General features: G+C 42.1%; 1 protein-coding gene, 1 long non-coding RNA gene and 1 pseudogene across 4 annotated transcripts in view; 2 read left to right on the top strand and 1 right to left on the bottom strand.

Moving 5' to 3' along the window:
- Positions 1-1,014: 1,014 nt before the first annotated feature.
- Positions 1,015-1,771, bottom strand: LOC148164882 (uncharacterized; annotated as a pseudogene).
- PPP3CA (protein phosphatase 3 catalytic subunit alpha) overlaps positions 1,503-18,587 on the top strand; it is a 311,266-nt gene continuing 294,181 nt past the window's right edge. For 2 of the 3 annotated variants that reach the window (XM_088021094.1, XM_088021095.1), the window contains exon 1: positions 1,503-2,310. In XM_088021094.1, the coding sequence (XP_087877220.1) occupies positions 2,253-2,310 (58 nt within the window). In that variant the 5' untranslated portion in view covers positions 1,503-2,252. Of the gene's footprint in view, positions 2,311-5,202; positions 5,261-18,587 lie in introns of all 3 variants that reach the window. The other variant, XM_088021096.1, reaches the window with a different exon arrangement.
- LOC114203391 (uncharacterized) lies at positions 7,567-10,715 on the top strand. The gene is made up of 3 exons (XR_003607973.2): positions 7,567-8,002; positions 9,179-9,340; positions 10,179-10,715. It is a non-coding gene; the product is annotated as an uncharacterized LOC114203391 (long non-coding RNA).

Genomic DNA, 18,587 nt, shown 5'->3' on the forward strand with positions numbered 1-18,587 from the left:
GCTTCCCTAAATCTTTTATTAGGCCTTTTACTGGGCTCATTGTCCAATTCAGGAAATAGGAAAAAAACCTGATAGTGGAGGAATTAAGAAATGTAACAAGAAGGACGGAGGGTGAGAAATTTATTCAGCTCTCTTTGTTATTCACAAAGAAGGAAGCTCCAATCTCCTTGCCCGGTTGGTCAGAGAGAGGGGTAGTGAGCGGAGGTGACCTTCGGGCAGAGGGAGATTGGCTCCTCATTCTGTGGTGCGGCAGGCAGGTCAGAAAGGAGCTATCGGGCCATTGTCACTCCCTGTCCTCCTGCGCCTAACACTCTCTCCTTTATTCTCCTTCCAACCGAAGGGACCAGAGTGGGGATCCGCCTTGGGCTTCAGGGCCCTGCACACACCGGGAACACCAAGTGGACGTCGAATGATTGGAAGGAGCCAGGAAGGGAGGTGTGGTGCCACCAGTCCCAACCACTGGCTGCGTGCGCGTGTGAACAGGGAAAAGGCGACCCTCTCCGGTGTGTCTCCCGCCCCGTCATTTCTCCCAGGAGATCGGCAGGGCAGCCCTGGGTGACTCAGAGCTGCCGGGGGTCGCTTGGACTCCCGTCCCCAATCTCCTTGGCGAGCCCGCCCCGCACACTCCGCCACGTCCCTGGGTCGCGACGCTCAGAAGCGGCCCCCTCCTTACAAAAGGTGTGGATGCATGGGTGGGAAACACTGATAACCACCACACCGCCCACAAAAAAAGCCCCAATAGCAAAGACCACCGTACACCCATCACAGGCGGAGCTCGTCTCCCCAAGGTAAGTTGTTTATTCGTCGCCGTTTTGGCGATCTTCCCTGGACAGCTGCCGTAGCGACAGCGACAGCAGCTGTGCCGCGGGCCCCGGAGCTCCCCGCGGTCTTCCTTCCTCCGCCCTCTCTCGGTGCTTCTCACCACCACCCCTTCCCTCTTCTCCCTGCCTCCCCCCCTTTTTGCCCTCTCGCGGGCCACGCACACACCCGGAGACACCCTCAGCACTTGGCTACTCACACTGCGGCTTAACCCAGCCGACAAGGCACAGTTGCCAAAGCGGCGCGGGGGAGTGTGCGGGGTCCAGGGGCGGATGCGAAATGGGGCTGTGTGTGGCAGGTACAGCCCCTCTCCTCCCAGCCGCGACCCCCTGCCCATTCTCTTTCCCTAATCCCGGCCTGCCAGCAACAGTGACACCTGAGCGGGGACTGGGCGGCGGAGGCGGCAGGCCCACTGGACTCGCAGCCTGGAGAAAACAGAGCAGGGGGCGGGGACGGCGAGGAGGAGCGGGAGGCGGGAGGAGCGGGGAGGCCGCTACCTAGCAGTGAGTGACGCGCACGTCAGCCAATGGGCGCCCACAGCTTCAACGTCGGGGCGGGGAGCGAGGGGCTGGCTCCGCAGGGAGGTGGAGGCTGCCGGGGCGCTGGAGGCGGGGGCCGGGAGGAGGAAGGGGAGGAGGCGGAGGCGGGCGCGGTGGCGGAGGTGGAGGCGGTGGCGGCGGCGGCGGAGGAGGAGGGTAGGTTGCGCCCGGGACTGTGTCTGCCGAGCTCCGCGGCTGTGCCTGTGTGAGTGAAGGAGCGGCGCGGGGAGGCAGAGACGAGCGCGGGCGAGCGCAGCGGCGGGACGTCTCCGGCGGCCGCGGACAAGCGACGGCGCTTGGTGTGGGGAAGCAGCGGCGGCAACAGCGCTAGCAGCAGCAGCGGCGGCCCCCTCTCCGCCGCCGGAGACGCCGAGGAACGGCTGGTGGCACTGACATTGGCGGCCCTGCCTCTTCTCTCTCGCCCCCGGCCCTCCCCATGTGATCGGTCTTAATCCCGGCAGAGTGCGCGCGTGGGGCTCCATTCCGCGGTGCCCGGTTTCCTTGCCAGGGTGGGTGCTCCTGTGTGCGCTTCTCCTCCCCATCCCCCTTCCCCCAAGAATAAAAGAAGAACCAAGAGGCGTGCTTAGAAAATAAATAAATAACCACCACACACGCGCAGCCGGGAGCGGAGTCGGCGGGGCTGGCGGCGGCGGAGGAGGAGTGAAAGCGGCGGCGGCGGCGAAGGAGGAGGAGGTGGAGGAGAAGGAGGAGGAGGAGGAGGAGGAGGAGGGACGCGCGAGAAGGCAGTAACTTTAAAGCCAGCTCAGAGCCCAGACCTCCAGCCGAGCGGTTTGCAGCGCGGCGGCGGCGGCGTTGAGTGTCTGGCCCGCCGGTCCGGTCGGGGTGTGCATTAGGACGGACGAGCAGCGCGTCGCTGTCCCCCGGCGGCTGGAGATGTCCGAGCCCAAGGCAATTGATCCCAAGTTGTCGACGACAGACAGGGTGGTGAAAGGTAAGCGGCGCGCCGCGGTCGCCCGGGTGCACCGTGTGCCGCAGGAACCCTCACGGCTTGCCTCCCCTCCCCCCGCCTCCGGTTCTCTCCTTGCTCCAGCCACGGACCTTCTAGGATATTGTGCAACCCTCGATTCCCCCTCCTTTGCGCGCCCTTCCCCCAAGCCTCCCACCCGGCCCCACTTGGGGCATTTTTATTTACGGGGGCGTCAGTTGGCAAATGGCTGAGCAGCGGGGAGGCGGCGGCGGGGGTGGCGGTGGCGGGAGGGGGCGCCCGGGGGGTGGTTGCTGGCAGGGTGTAGCTTCTGTGACAGAAATAGGAAGTGGGTGGCTGCTCGCAGGCTTGCATGGGATCGGTTTATGATTTTCTTTTGCAGAGGGAGGGGTGATTTATGGCTTTTTAAAAATTAATATGGCATTTTTATGTGGCCGTGGCTTTCTACCGCCTGCCTCGCTCGGGCAGGGTTCTCTCGGCGCTCCATTGCAGCAATTCCCTCCGCGCCCCCTCCCCCTCCCCCTGAAAGGGCCTGCACAGGACTCGCGAGAGAGCGGGAGAGCGTGGGGGGAGCCCGGCGCTTCCTTCCGCGCGGGGCGGGGGCGGCCGCAGGCGGAGGGGGTGGCCGAGGGGACGCGAGGGGGCCGCGGGAGGCGGGGAACGACCCGTGAGCCCCGCCGCCGCCGCCCCGGGATTCCCCCGCAGGCCCTGAGAAAGACACGGAAAGCAGTTCTCCAACCTCCCCCGCCACCCGAGCCTTCCCCCGCCGACCTGTCATTGCTCTTGAATGGTTCCCCGCTGGAGCACACCTCCCCCTTGGTAACCTCACCCCGCTCGCTTCTTCCATGCCCCTGGCACCCCCTTGTTAACGGGCTATTTGATTCCTATTATTGGCTCCTCTCCCCTGCCCCGGGATCGTGTATACTTCTGCCTCTGGGGTTAGAGAAGCCGGGATGCGTGGGGTGAGGAAGGGGACCACCAGTTTCTTTCTTGCTCGGGAAAACCCGCCGTCCTCGTTGTGTTCCGTGGTGGAGTGGGGGAGGAACCATCCCACGAATCCTGGAAGGATGGGACAACAGAACAGATCCGCCAGGATTAAGTAGTGTCCCTCATTCCTGGTGTTAGGACCCGGAGCAGAGCAGGGATGGGGTATGTATGGGATAGGCGCACAAGGGGCCTCTTAAATTGGAAACAGCACTGTCTGGTGTGGCGTGTGGCGTGTGTGTGTCTGTCTGTCTGTGCGCGCGCTGTGTGTAAAACTGAGATAGTATCTAATGTGGCCATGCATTAGAGTGCAAGGCAGTAAAGTCATTTGCCCCGTGAGCACTTAGATGAAGTAACTCAGCAGCCATAAGACCATGATACAGAAGTCCTGGGGTGTCAGAACTGTTCATTGCCCCATTCAGATTTGCTCAGTTTTTAAAGTTGTGTGTGTGTGTGTGTGTTCCTGGTGATGGGGGGAAAATTATTCTCTCCTTCTTAAAAAAAGAACACAAAATATCTTTTCTTGTTTTGGTTGTATTAGAATCATTCCTGCTTGAATACAGTATTCATAGACTCATCAAAATAAGGAGGAAATACCTTTGCAAAAATGACTGGAAATAGGACTATAGATGCACAGCTGTTCTTTCTGCAGGCATGGCTCCTCATGTTAAAACAGTGAATTCAAATTCATTCAAAAGAACTAGGCTTTGTATTAAGGGTTTCTGTTGACATTTTCAAAAATTAAGACCTTTTGCTGAACTATCAGAGTATTTCCCTAATGTGTGAAGTTTAGGTGTAACTCCAGTCTGTGTGTTTAGATTGCCTGTTTTCAAAACAATTAACGTACACTTGATCTTAGCCAAAAGGCCGAGAAGCCATCAAAACAATTAATGTAAAGCTTACGATTCAAATGATAGCAGTAAATGTGTCAGCAATTAAAAAACATTCATATGTGCACACATAAGTTCAGGTTCCCTGTTTTAAATCACAAAGTGTGGCTTTTCCCTGTAAATGGAAAGTTGTCAAGCAGGGAAGAATGTAAAAATAATTGTTCATATGTTCTGGCTTGGTGTCTTTACCGATTAATGTGAAGGAGCCCATTCAACCATTCCATGCCTATTTTGCCTTGCTTTTTTCCAATGATATAATATTTTTATAAATGGCTCTTTATTGTAAGTACACAACCCCCCCATAATTTCAAAGAAATGATTTACATATTTTTGCAGAACTGAAATGCACATGTGGATAATATAGGAACATAGGAAAGTCTCAAAATAGGAAAAGGTAATTTTGCATTTGTTTTGTTAAGGATCTTGATGTGAATTTTGAATGTGAAATTTTGTTTATAGGAAAAAAGTTTTATTGACAAATCCTTATTTTAAGGCGGGCATGCTGTTTTTCTTATGCTTTCTTACAGACTTTATATTGTTGGCTTAACAGGCATTATCGAAAGGTGGATCCAACATTTTGTCACATATATGATTTTTATAACTAATTATTTGAAATGGTAATCTATTTTGATTATCAGTTCTCTAAGAAATAGCATTTCCCCACGTATACACATGCTTAGTGAGTAGAAAGTGCATGTATGATGAATGGAAAACAGATTTGACCCAAATGATTTTTTGTATTTACAAAATCAGATAAGACATAGTTCATTCAACCATGACTTTAAATTTTGTTAGAACTTCATCTCAGTGGTCTGAGGAAATTTTTGTGCTCCTTAAACTTTCTCTCCTTTTACAAAGTACAGATAGTAGTATTTGGTTACATATAGAAATAAGTATTTGAATCATTATTACCATGGCATGCCATGGTGTGTGTTTACAGTTATCTGCATTAGTGTCATCTGGCTTTTGTTGTATAACAAATTGCTATTTACAAATAAAGCTGTGCTTGTGGTTTTGTTTGTAGTAATACCATGATGTGACGGCTTTCTTGATTTGTACTTCCAGAATGCAACTTTAGAAAGGTAGGTTGAGTTTAAGTCTCAACTAACTATGCAATTTTTCAGGTTCGTAGCATCTTCTAGAGTGTGTTCAGAGCCTGTGATCAGTTTTCCAAATCTTAAAAATGAAAGGGAATGGCAGCATTGGAGATAAAAAGCATTCATTTAGGTTACCGCAGAAAAAAAGTTACTTCGTTTAGCAAAACTGGTGCTGTTTCATTTTTGACTGTTCTTGGATAAAAACAATGGAAAGTATAAAAATTCATAGAAGAGATCTTGGGTAATACCCTTCGTTGGAAATCATAATAATTTGATCCATTTACTGTTTTACATTTTTTAAGGAAACAAAGTATACGCATAACTATCTGGCAAAAGATGGAGGGCAGTAAATAGAAGAATAACCACTCTCCCCACTTTCCCCCAGCACACCACGTAGTCTGGATTTTCTCTGCAGTGGTGGTACACAGGGCTGGTTTAAAACTGGCTTTTGTTCATTTCTCCCTGCCTGTTCCTGCCTTTAACTCCTTGACTGGCCCTAACATTCCCTCTCCGCTATAGAACTTTGCTACAGGAAAGTCATACACTTAGAGGAAATTAAATTGTATGCGATGGGTGCTTGCTTTGTTGCATCTCTTTCCCTTCCTTGTTCCCATCCCTAAGTATTTTCTAAAGGGCCTCTTAACCTTAACCCAAACTGATTTTAATGGTAGAAATTCCAGATACCATGACAGGTTGATGGGGGGTAAATTCCTGGGAAGAGTTTTGGGGAATTTCTCAAAAACTCTTAAGTAGCGAATTTGTGCTGTGTGTCAGGTTACTTTTGGCTGTGGGGGAATTAAAAAAAACAACAACACAAAAACAAAAAGCTCTGTCTTTCTTTGTATTGCCAGCTTATAGACTATTTGTGAAGACAAAATACACATAGGGAAATTCTGGAAGGATATCTAAGATCATATAATCAAGGAGCTGGTAGCTAAGCAAAATATTAAGTAAACAAGGATTCAAACCACCAGTGTTTCTAGCTGAATGAGATGGTAATACTGCTTAAGAAGAAAATGAAAATATGCTACATCAGTAATAATCCTCATGTTTGGATTTTGAAACAAAGTATTAAATAATGCCATTTCTTTGTGGTGTGTCAAGAAGAGCTCATTGTGAATTTATTTTACTTAGATTTATTACCATCAGTTCAGTTATTCCGTGTATATTCTATGTATCTGGTTTTCCATTTGAGTACAGTAAAACCTCATTAATTCAGTGTTATTAAATGTCAGTGTTTGGTGGCTAAAGTTTACATCAGCACTGGATGTGAAGAAAGGGGTCTGCTAATCTAATTAATACTATAAACAACATGATTTGGGCATGGTTAATGTACTTAACAAAATAGCTTCTTTTCAGGACATACTGAATAGCATGTAAATTAATGCTATTAATTACAAATTAGATTAATCTATTCATTAGTATTTTCTTTCAGGATTTCTACTATAAAGTCAATATAACAAAAATGCATGGTTTTCAAAACATGTTGTAAACTTAAGGCTTAACATTGAGACTGTGATTCAGGGAAATTCCAGTGATTCTAAAATGCCATCAGTTAGAAAATTAACATTTAAAAAATAATATTTTTGGGGGAAAGTGGGGGAAAGAACCTCTATTTTTTTTTAAAGATTTTATTTATTTGAGAGAGAGAATGAGAGAGAGAACACGAGAGGGGGGAGGGTCAGAGGGAGAAGCAGACTCCCTGCTGAGCAGGGAGCCCGATGTGGGGCTCAATCCCGGGACTCCAGGATCATGACCTGAGTCGAAGGCAGTCGCTTAACCAACTGAGCCACCCAGGTGCCCCAAGAACCTCTACTTTAAATGAGCCATGTATTTTAAGACATCCAGTTAAAATGTGAAAAAAGTAACACCTTAGAATCTAGTTAGAGGTTTACTCCAACATTTGTTTATATTAGTTTAAAAATATACCTTTTTAAGTCTATTTCATGTTTTAAGTTTATTTGTTTCTATAAGTATGACCTGTTTTTATCTGTAATCTTAGAAATATGACTTTGATATACTCTACACTTATAGCTTTTATAATTGGCTTCTTATACTTTTCCTTATCTTTTCTGTGTCAGCCATGTGTAAAGTTGGAACTAATTATGAAACCAAATAAAGAATCCATTTAGAGTGACCTCATTGGAAAACAGCATTTTTCTAGACATACCTTCCTTTTAGCAAATCCAGTTAAATTACTATTTTGAAAGTTTTGTGAAAATATTGGACACTCCAGAACTGTAGAGAATGATGATGATTCATGATCTGGAACTTTGGTAAATATTAAAAAATCATATTGTTAACTTTTTTTCAGCAATTTTCTTGATACTCAAGAGAGACATAGTGAGATTTTGAATTCCATCTTTCTGTAATTGCCCTGTTATATTTTGTAAGTCACAGGCTGTTTTCCTCAGATGTAAAATTGTACTCACCCCTCACTTGTGGGAACTTGAACTCACCACTCACAAGTGGAATTTGAGAGCCCACGCAGTCATGCTTGCTCCCCTCGCCTGGGAATGGCTATTCAGTCACTGCTGACACAGAATTACAAATGACAACGTGTTAATGTATTTTCAGGGTCACTCAAGAATAGTCAGAACAATTAGTATTGAAATCTGTGAATGCCTTGGGTCTACAACAGTAGCTTATGGTGGCATTTATTTTATAGTTGAAGAAATGGAAACAGAATAGATAGAATGGTCGGTCACAGGTGGGACTAGAATGCAGGTAAGTGTAAGCACATTCTTTCCTTTAGCAGAGATGCTCGTCTCTCTTGAAAATCTGTTTGAAACTGACTTCTTTTGGTATATTTAAGCTATCACATTTTATTTCAAACTTCGCTTTACTGAATTACTAGCTATATAAAATAGCTGTAATAGGAGAAGAAGCTTTTATACCTGTGCATTTAGCAGAAATATAAATTCTGATGATAAATGTTATAATCTGGTTTGATCTTGGCCTGAGGTTTACTAAAGGAAAACTGTTAAACATTATTTTCTCTTCAGGTATATACACAGAAATAGAAATAGCATATTCTCCTGCTAAAAAGTTTTATTTACTTTTATTTTGAAGGTGGTTATCATAAGCCTCTTTGTCTGAACTACAGATAATAGCCCATACGGTTGATCTGGTTTGAGGATTTTATTAATTTCTAGAGAATGATCAAACGAAAATACCAGCCAATGCTTCTTAAGGTGTTCACTCCTTTTTTTTTTTTTTTTTTAAAGATTTTATTTATTTATTTGACAGAGAGAGAGTTAGCGAGAGCAGGAACACAAGCAGGGGGAGTGGGAGAGGGAGAAGCAGGCTTCCCGTGGAGCAGGGATCCCGATACAGGGTTCAATCCCAGGCCCCTGGGATCATGACCTGAGCCGAAGGCAGATGCTTAACGGCTGAGCCACCCAGGCGCTCCACTCCTTTTTTTAAAATATAGTCATCAGGTGGGAATGTAGGCACTGAAACATGATTTCAGTTTATAAACTAAGTCCTTAGTAGTCTTGATATTTTCAGTATTTTTAACCTATTTTGTTTTTACCATATTTCCTTCTTCTGTCTTCACACAGGCTCTATCATTGATAAGCCGTCAATTATATATTTCATATGAAGTCAAAAAAAACATTTCATATTCCTCTACTGTTAGGTATTCTGAATAAAGGCTTAAATCAGATGGACTGTCAGCTTGAGGACCTAGACCTATGGCTGGAATCTCAAATCCATTTCACAAAAGTATATGCAGTAGCCAAAACCTTGAAATTAAAAACAAAAACTGAGGAAGCAGTAATTAGTTATTAAAATACTGCATTTTTGGAATTAGATGTATTCTTTGTAAGACCATCATGGAGAGAAATAGAATTTTCTGTTTATCTTCTTCTTATTTCCTTAATCCATGCTTTTGCTTCACAGCAAAATATGATGGTCTGTCTGACTTTCTATGAACTATCTCCTGGAACTGGAAATTCTGCGAATGTCTGCAGAAAGCAAAACAAACAAATAGATACCAGAGATTTATGTTAACAGCTGCCTCCAGATTATGACATGCCACCTTACAATGTTTGTCAGTTTCAGGTACCTTTCTACACTTATAAAACCAGAAGAATGATGGTTGATGTTGAGACAGCTTTATTTATATGGATCTAAATTTAAAAAAAAATCCCACCAGCTCTAAGGTTCTAAGACTTAGAGTCTCTTCTTATAGGAACTGTCTAGATCCACTTTACTTTTATCTTTCTGGGGAAGGAGCTACTACTTCTGATATAAAATGTTCAGTTGGCTCTATGTAGCATTAGAATGTTTTGGAGATTCTAGTATGTCAGTGTCTAAACTGTGTCTCCCAGGATGCTGCATATGCTTGGAAGGTACATAAAATTGTTAATATGTATATTTAAAGTTTTAGTTTGAAAACTATGGTCATTGCCCCAGTGGTTCCTGGCTCAGTGCCTTGCTTCTTATGCACTGAATCAGTTCTTGTCAAATGACTTTGGACATTGTACAGTTCTCACGTGTGCCTCCTAAAGCAATAAATGGAGACAAATTATATGTTTATTTTGAACTCATTATACTCTGATTCTTTGTAAATGGTTCTATGATGACTGTATGGTTAATTGGAATGCTTTCTTCTCCAGCCATATCAGGAAATACAGTATGAGAAGGAGATATTAATAAGGTTATATAATTAGATTGAGGGCAGTTTTGTTGTTTGGTCATTTGGACTGGCTTTATGCCAGTTGGGTTTAAAAGGCTAAATCCTTTTCACTGTAATATATTAGCTTGAACTTGAAAGCTTTCTTTCAGTTTTTGTTGTATTTCCCCTTAGACTGATCAAATTTTGACAGGTGAGAAAAAATATGTTAATCACTCAGTATTTGACATATTGGGTGATATATATTTTTTAATTATTGTTTAGATTTGGACTTGAAGAGAAAAGGACCTGGCAAATTCCATGAAAAAACAAACAAACCAAACCAAGACCAGAAAAAAAAACCCTCTTCCTTTGTTTACATCTCAATTTATCATTTTCTGTAATGCTTTTGTAATTCAGAGATGCAACCTTCTTCAGCATAACCTCCTGCCTTCCTCCTGCCCTCCTCTGGCCCCCAAAATGTCATTGGATTCTATCCAGTGGGAAGATATATGGGCTATGAGAAGTTAAAAAAATGTGGCACCAACTCTGCTGACTCCTTACATTCTCCTAAGTGGGCTTTAAGCCATCCGTTGACATGTGTTTTTAAACATCCTGTAAGCTATGCCATTTTATCAAATTAAATTAAAAGCATAATATATTCTCTTACAATGACAGAACCTGAGTCAGGACTTCCAAGTTTGTGTTGTTGTTGTTATTATTTTGCTTTTTACAAAGGAATTAAATTTTTTTTTTTCATTATACCTGGCATCGCTGGTCTGCTATGCATATTTAATGTTAATAAAGTACATGCGTACCTTCTCTGTGTGGGTTTGATTATTGTCATGGTAACAGTTCTCATCACTTAATTCTCATCATTCAAGCCTTGGTTCAAACGTCGCCTCCTCTGGGACCCACATCTCCTGATATCTTAAGTTTTAATAAAGGGACTCAGCCTCTTCATTTTCATTGGGGACACCTTGAATAGAGCATGCCCTGTGAAGATTTCTTTACCTATCTGCCTCCTTCCCAGGAAATGGAGAGCCCAGGAGAGTGGGGCCTGTCTTCACATATCTTTGTATATTTAGACTTAGTACAATGCCTGCTGTAGATTAGACCCTTGATACATGGTTGCTAAATGAACAGAATAACAGATAAAGGGTAAGAGGGGTTTAAATTTCTAAGTTATAGGGTTCCTTTCTATTTTGAAATTTTGTGGATCTCAAATCATGGGCAGCTTGCAAACTTCTGGTGAGTTTCTTGGTTGGTAAGTGCCAATCCTGTAGAAGGGTTTTTTCGCCTGTGTTTTTGAAATGCTTTCTTTTGGTTAGTTGAGCTTGTATGTTTTATGCCCAATAGACAATAGTCAAGAAGCATAATTGACAGGAGTGGCTTACCCAGGATGTGCTTGGTTTTCAGTGGGTCATTGTCAGTCAGAGGGGGTATAGCTCAGGTTTCTCAAAGGGGGGTGATTTTTTTTTCTTCCGGAGGTCTGGTGATGATACCAAGTTGAAGGAGAACCACTATGACACCCTCTGGGAGGCTTAGATTAGACTGCACAATTATATTACTTGCTTAGAAAAATACACAAATGCAAATGAATAAAAGCTAATATATTTAGGAATCAGAACAGAGATGTAAAACATACTTGCAGGCCTAGAAAAGACATGTCTGTGTAATACTAATAAAAAAATCTTCAGGCACATCATGTGAGTATAGGCTGCTTGTGAGTCAGCTCTCCTGATGGCATGTCTACGTGGTGAATGTTTTTATAAAAGCTCAGCTCTGGGATCCACATCAGCTGGGAGGGAGTATGATGAGGCACCTGCTCTCTACCTGGTCCTGGTCCTTACAGGGGACCACTGACCTGCTAGCCCGGACTTGGTCAGATGCCTCCCCACTAAAGCAGGCTTCCAGGGCTTTCCAAGCTCTTTCCATTTATGGGCTAGGATTTCATCTGTTTCCCTAGTGCAGAAATACTTTTCCTTCATGGAGTTGAAGGCTAGGGAAATTATAGTTTCCCACATAAAGTCACATCATTGTCAACTTCTGCCAATTTGCATTCAGCAGTCAGGAGGAATCTTTCTGTTGCCTTCACCTCTGGTCAGAATTCTACTTGAGTACTCTGTGTCATTCCACATGCACTTTGAGAAGGAGGTGTAGAAAACTTGCAGTATCTTAAAAAGAAAAAAAAAAGATTCCTCCCCCTTCCCCAAGTGATTAAAGAACTTAAAATTGTGATAGGAACTGAGAGATTATTCAGTCTGAGAAAAGGTTGAGTGGTAATTTAATTACAGAGTTCAGGTTTTAAAAAGTCTCTTTCTACAGTGGATCCACACTCATACATTATCACCACTATCAACTGAATAAGAGAAAACACTATTGGCAAGCATCTGTGATTTAGGTGACTTTTTTTTTTTTAAAGCAGTCATGGACATTTAACACTGGCACAGATTTTGTGGGAATCTTTTGAATGGAAAGAATAAATGGTTCTCATTTATTTGGGTTGTAGATGTGATCTAAATCTAAAATTACGAAATTTTGAAGCTGGAAGAAACTTTGGAAATCAATCCCTCATTTGGCCTGAAGCCAGTTCCCTGACTCTGTATGGTGAGAGTGACTGAGAGCTGAGTGGGAGAACTTTATCTCTTATACTTGCTGTGTCTGAACCAAAGCAAAACAAACAAACCAAACTCAGAATTGGAAGGTGCAGTGGTGATCTAGCCCAGGCCATCCCCAATGTGGAATGTCCTATCCAGCCTGCATGATGGCTGGTAATCCCACTGTTTCATGAACACATGTAATGAGTTCCCTGCTTACTGAGATCTCTCATTTCTGCTTGCCAGAGTGCTTGCTTAGGGTTGATACCAGTCTAATGCTCTGGAGTACACAGTCATTCTGCCTAGCATTGCCCTACAGAGTTCCATAAAATGGGCCTTGTCTTTCACAAGAGAGCTTATTTGACATTTAAAACAACTTTCATATTTTTAAGTCTTCTAGCTATACCCCATATGGCATCATTTCTGGATCCTTCCCCAGCCCAGTAGCCTTTTTTTAAAACTATGGAGGTTGTTAGGGTCTTTGAAAAATGGAGACGTGAGTTAAGGTACATCGTGGCTAATGTACTTTCATCGAACCTCCAGCACCTTGAGCTTGGTTGCCTAAGCACTCTTGCTTTGCTCTTCTGTGTCCTCATGCTGACCCTTAGACTTCCCAAAACTCTAGTCCTTCACTGGTGGGCCCAGTCTAGTATGCATCCCATGGTGAGAACCGCCACTGCCATCTTACTCCTTGTGCCCTTTCTATTGAAATTGCCTTCAGTTGTATCACCTCCCAGGACTGCAGCTTGCAGGTGTCAAATACCTAACCTCTATAAGTAGAGCTTTCCGGAAAACCTGAATAGCAGGTGCATGGCTCTCTCTCTGGAGGTGTTGCTTTCATTTTACTTGCTTTTATTTGCAATACAGACCAATAATAAAGACAGCATGATAGCTTGACACCGTGGTGATGTTAGCGCGGTAACTGAAGACAGGCCAAGTCCCTTGTTGACTTTGCAAATCACACCACCACGGAGGCAGCTCAGCACCCCACTTGCCCAGAGCCATCCCTGCCTCCTCTGCCACCCAGTCTTTGAAGGCTGTTGATAAACAGCTCGTAAGGCCATTGGGTTTGGCTAACCCAGAGTTCAATTGTCATTTGATAACTAGTTTAAGTTTCACTGAGGCCTAAAAGAGGCCAGTGCCTTCCAACTATGGTGTCACAACACATTTCTGTGTTACACTCAGCTGTGAGGTATTAACAGCTACTGACAACAACGTACAGAAGTTTGCAAATGACTTATTTTAAAATATCTGTATAAAAACAAGGGTGGATTCATGCTCAACCCTAAAATACTACTTTCCCTTATGTTCTGATGTGTTTCCTCATGCAGGAGAGGAAGGGATAGAGCTGCAGCTGTCATGGTGGGCATCTTCCATAACCTGCAGTCTTCTTGATCTTCTGATGTACCTTTAATCACAGTGGGACTTGTACATCCTTATAAGCCTTGCAGTGTTTGCTCTGTTCCAATGAACATTTTTGAGGAGAATTTCTGAGAGTCTGCATTTATGCGTGCTTGTGTTTTGTGCAAGGGAACGTCATGTTGTGTGCATCTTGACAGAAAGAAAGGCTGCCACACGCAGTCAGAGAGTGTACCTTCACTAGCCAGATCTGTCAATAGGCTAGATCTTGCAACACCAAGGGAGGCAACTCTGGGGTGATTTCAGCGTGCTCGATGCAGCCTTTTCTCCTCAAACATCTCCCAGGGGCCATGCCCAAAATACCATGTTTAGTTATGAGGATGAGCTTGGCCTTCTTTGAAAGAGGTTTCATAAGCAGCTGATCTTTAAAAAATAATTTGGTGAATTGACTAAATTTTTCTTGACCTTTGGATAGTACTGAATTCAAGAAAAATCCTGTGTTTCAGGAGACTTTTTGAGAGAAACTTTCCTGTCTCCTTTTGAAGAATTCACATCCCATGCTTTTTGTATCACTCAATTTTTTTCTGCTTCCCTCAAGTGTGATATAATTGTAACATCCTAGTTGCCAAATAGATTAAATAATCCATTATTGAGTATAAAATGACTGTTGAAAAAATATTATTTCCTTTACTTATCAGGCCATTCATCTACCCATCCATCCTTCCATCCTGTCCACGCATGCATCACTACTTGCCTGGCTCTGTGCTGTGTGCTCGGGGCTTTAAGTAGGAGAACTCTGAATGTTGCTATCCAGTGTGTGTATGTTGTATGGAGGAGGAAGCAAATCACAATGTAAGTGGCAATTACTTTAATAGCAGAAGATGCAACATGCTGTGGAGTGCAGGGAAGGGAGTGATTAACTGTCTTCATAGATTGTGCTTTCATTTTTTGGCAAAAATAAATGGAAGCAGTATTAATTTTTTTCTGTATGTATTATATATAAGCACAATGTTCGGACATGGGCTGATTTGTAAATGAAGATGACATAAAAGGAACTATGAAAGGAATGATGAGTGTATGTAGAATTCTATAGCTGTTATAGTTTACCTGTGAGCAAGGTGTATGAGAAAGAATCTTGGGTTGTAGAAGGTGGAAGAGGCTTTAAAAGTCAACTAGTTCAGCTATTTTCAAAAAAAAAAAAAACACAACAAAAGAAAAACACCTTTCCTATTAAATGGTTAATAGCCTCCCTCCTCCATCCCAGATTATTTACAGCGATGAAGAGGCAGCATCAGAGTGTGAAAAGAACATTGGCTTAAGTGTGACAAAACCTGCGTTTACATCCTGCTTTCTCTGTGTGCCACTGTGTGTCTATGGGGAAGTCATGTAACAACCTTGAATCCGTTTTTCTTACTGAAAAGTGGAAATGATAGTATTAACTTTGCAAGGTTATTGTTACTATGAGAAGAATTGATTTGAAATGCCTGGTTACTGCCCGCTCAAAAGAAGTCCTCAATACATGTTAGGCATTGTGGGTGGTTGGGTTTTTTTTTTGTTTCTTGTTTTTTAATTGTTGGACAGCTCCTTTGAAAGCAAAGCTTTTTGCTTCTAGAAATAACCTGCATTAAAGTATTCCTCACCTCCTACCCATTGTCAGATCCACTGCAGTTTGAGGTCCTTTGTCTCTGAGACAAGGTCACCAGTGACTGTCCAGTTGCTGGCTTCTCTGGTATTTGACATAATGGGCCTCCTCTTCTTAAAATGTTGTCTTCATTGGCTTTCATGGATTTCCTCTTTGACTTATTTGCCATCTCCTCTCAACTGAATCCTAAATGTTGATGTTCCTTTTCTTTTTACCAGTTCTTCCAGGCCATTTCATCTCCTTACACACATAGGATTGACTACTGCTTATAGACTGATGAGTAACACATCTATATTTGTAACCTAATCTTTTCTCTGTGGAGCTTTCTCTCAAACACTATGCAGAACAGTTGCTGTGGATGGGTATGGTGAAAATAAAGTGGGATATTTCTTCTCCCATGTTTCCTAGCCTGGTTGATGTTACCACCATCCATCCAGGTTAAATAAACCTGTCATTAAGTTCCCGTCTTCTAAATATTTCACCTAGTGTTGCAGTAGCTTCCCAACATTAGTCTTTTTGCTTTCAAACTTGTCCCTTCTCATAAATTAATTTTCCCATATTGGCACCAGAGGGATCATTTAAAAATGAACATCTGGAAAAAATAAAAATGAACACCTAGTTATACTAATCCATATTTGGTTGTTGATCTTTTTCTTACTGGTTTGTAGCATCTCTCTATATTATGGAATTTGACCCCTATTGCATGAATTTTGAAAATAGGTTGAATATAGCATATGTTACATTGTACTGCATTTAAGTCTGCAATTTATTAGAATATATATTCTTAAGAGCAGAGAGAACATTTTTTATTTATGAGGTGTATTCTGAATGCTTATCTGTGTTTGGTCTATATAAAGTTGATTGGGCTAAACTGAACTACTTAAAAATCCCAATGATACTTTCCATAGTTTTGTATTTGCTTTACCTCTATATATAACACTCTTGCTCATTCTTGTGTCCTTCTGAGTAAAACTTCTCTGATCTCCTCAGGCATAACCGTCTGAATACTTCTTATACTTTGAATACACAATATATCATAAACATTTGCAACAAAATTTTCTCTTTGTGAAATTACCCTGGAAGGCCTTATCTACTTCATCTCTTCGTGCTTAGCATGATGCCTGGCATATAATTAATCATATTCTTCCATCCCCCCCCCGCAAACAAATTGATTGGAAAAGATATACCTGTTCATTACAAAAGCATAATGATACTAGCACTTCCTTTTTCTTCCCCTCTAATATCATACTTTTTATTAATGTAGTTCAAGTTGGATTATTTTTCCTAATATTCTTGACTTATGGAATACCTGATCTCATCCTCCTGCCCAGACATGTTCATGCAAATCTATTAAGCCAAGTCTCCTTCACTCTGGATTTTGTAATTATTTTATACAATTCTAAGCACAACATTTACAGGAGTACCTTAGTTTGATTTAAATCTTCCTTACCTTGTCCTCTGGTTCTAGCCTGTTTTGATCTTTTCTTTAAACATCTGGATTCTTTTACTTCTTTTTAGTTATTTGCCCCCTTATGTCCATAGTAGATTTTCGTAGGCCTTTTACCTAAACCTGGCAACCAAATGAATTTTGGGAGCCAGTTGCTTTAGATGAGTAAGTTTACAAATCTTTATTTTAGGTTCTGCATATGTAACATGGGAAAAAAAATCTCACCTGTGTTAATAAGAAGCTTGTGGCTTCTGTACAAAAAAGGGAAATGCTTGAATAATTGGTTGTCCTTGATCTTTTCCTTACCTAATTAGTGTATTTCTATGACTGTACTTTGGAATGATAAATTTTTAGAAAATGTCCAATGCTTTTGCCTACCCTGAGATTTGTTTTAATCTTTTGGCAGTAGAAGAAATGAATTTTCCAGGGATAATGATTAGAGACTTGGTGTATTTATTGCTGGTGTTTGTTTTGTAACATATTACATTACAGTTACATTTGAAGGGAATACTTTAACTTGTCAGCTACTTTGCTTCTTCATAGGATCTTAGTCAAAGTAAATAAATAATCAAGTGCCTTTATGTATTTTTGAGATTTCTGTTCTTAAAATGTTAGTAGTATTAATGTATATACCCTGCACATGCATTATGTAATTTTTCCATCCGATAACTCGGAGGCTGGAGCAGATGCAGTACCTTTTGAATGTCACACAGCAAGTAAGTAGTGGACCCAGTATTTGGATTCCAACAGTTTTGACTCCAAATCCTGGGCTTTTACCACCATAACAGTATGTTGAATTGCACACAAGGTCAAATTCATTAGGTAGCATCAATGAATTGATAGAAAATAGACTTTATTAGGGATTTGTTTTTATATAAAATATTGTGACTGTCGGCAGTCATTTTAGTAGATTATCATTGGCTTTTTCTATGAGAGAAAAATCTAGCACTTTTGTGGGGCAAGAATTTCTGCTTCCTTTTTAGGAATATGTAGCCAGGGCTCACAAACAATGGGACCAGACTATAAACTAGTCTTTACTTGGCATTACTGACTTAATCATGGTGTTACAAGACAAACTAATATAAAACATAAGAAGTGCTGTGAGTTACATAAAAAAGGTATTTTTCTTAGACCCTGAGTTTTTCCTCTAAGTTAAAACTATGAAAAAAAATCTAGCTATTGTGTGTACTGTTGGCCTTTGTTTTAGAGACTTTGCTTCTTTATATTCATTTTCATATTTTTGTCACTAAAGCAAATAAAGGAAGCCACACATAGCTAAAGTGAAAGCCACTTCAAGGAGACGTCACATGAAACATTTTGAGGAGGGAGTTATGTGGTTTCATTGTGACATTTTAGATGCAAGTGCAAATTGTTTTGAGATCAGAATTTTTTCATTTACCACTTATAACTCTTCTGTACTATGACGAATGTTTGGGACTAGCCTAGTTACACTTTTCAACTGATGTTGTAATTATTTAAAAGAAAGGGTGATGATTCAGATTCAGAATTTTGATGCTTCTCTGAGGCACTTGATTAAGTGAATTTATTTCTTCGTTCACATGATTGCTAAACAGATTTCTGATCCAACTGAACCTGGTTTGACTGATTTTGAGAAGTCCTGCGGTTCAAGTAGTTGCAGTCACAGG

This window comes from Eumetopias jubatus, unplaced genomic scaffold, assembly GCF_037043125.1.
Source record: "Eumetopias jubatus isolate StellerSeaLion01/CBP00866 unplaced genomic scaffold, mEumJub1_p1.0 scaffold_2, whole genome shotgun sequence".
NCBI lineage: Eukaryota > Metazoa > Chordata > Mammalia > Carnivora > Otariidae > Eumetopias > Eumetopias jubatus.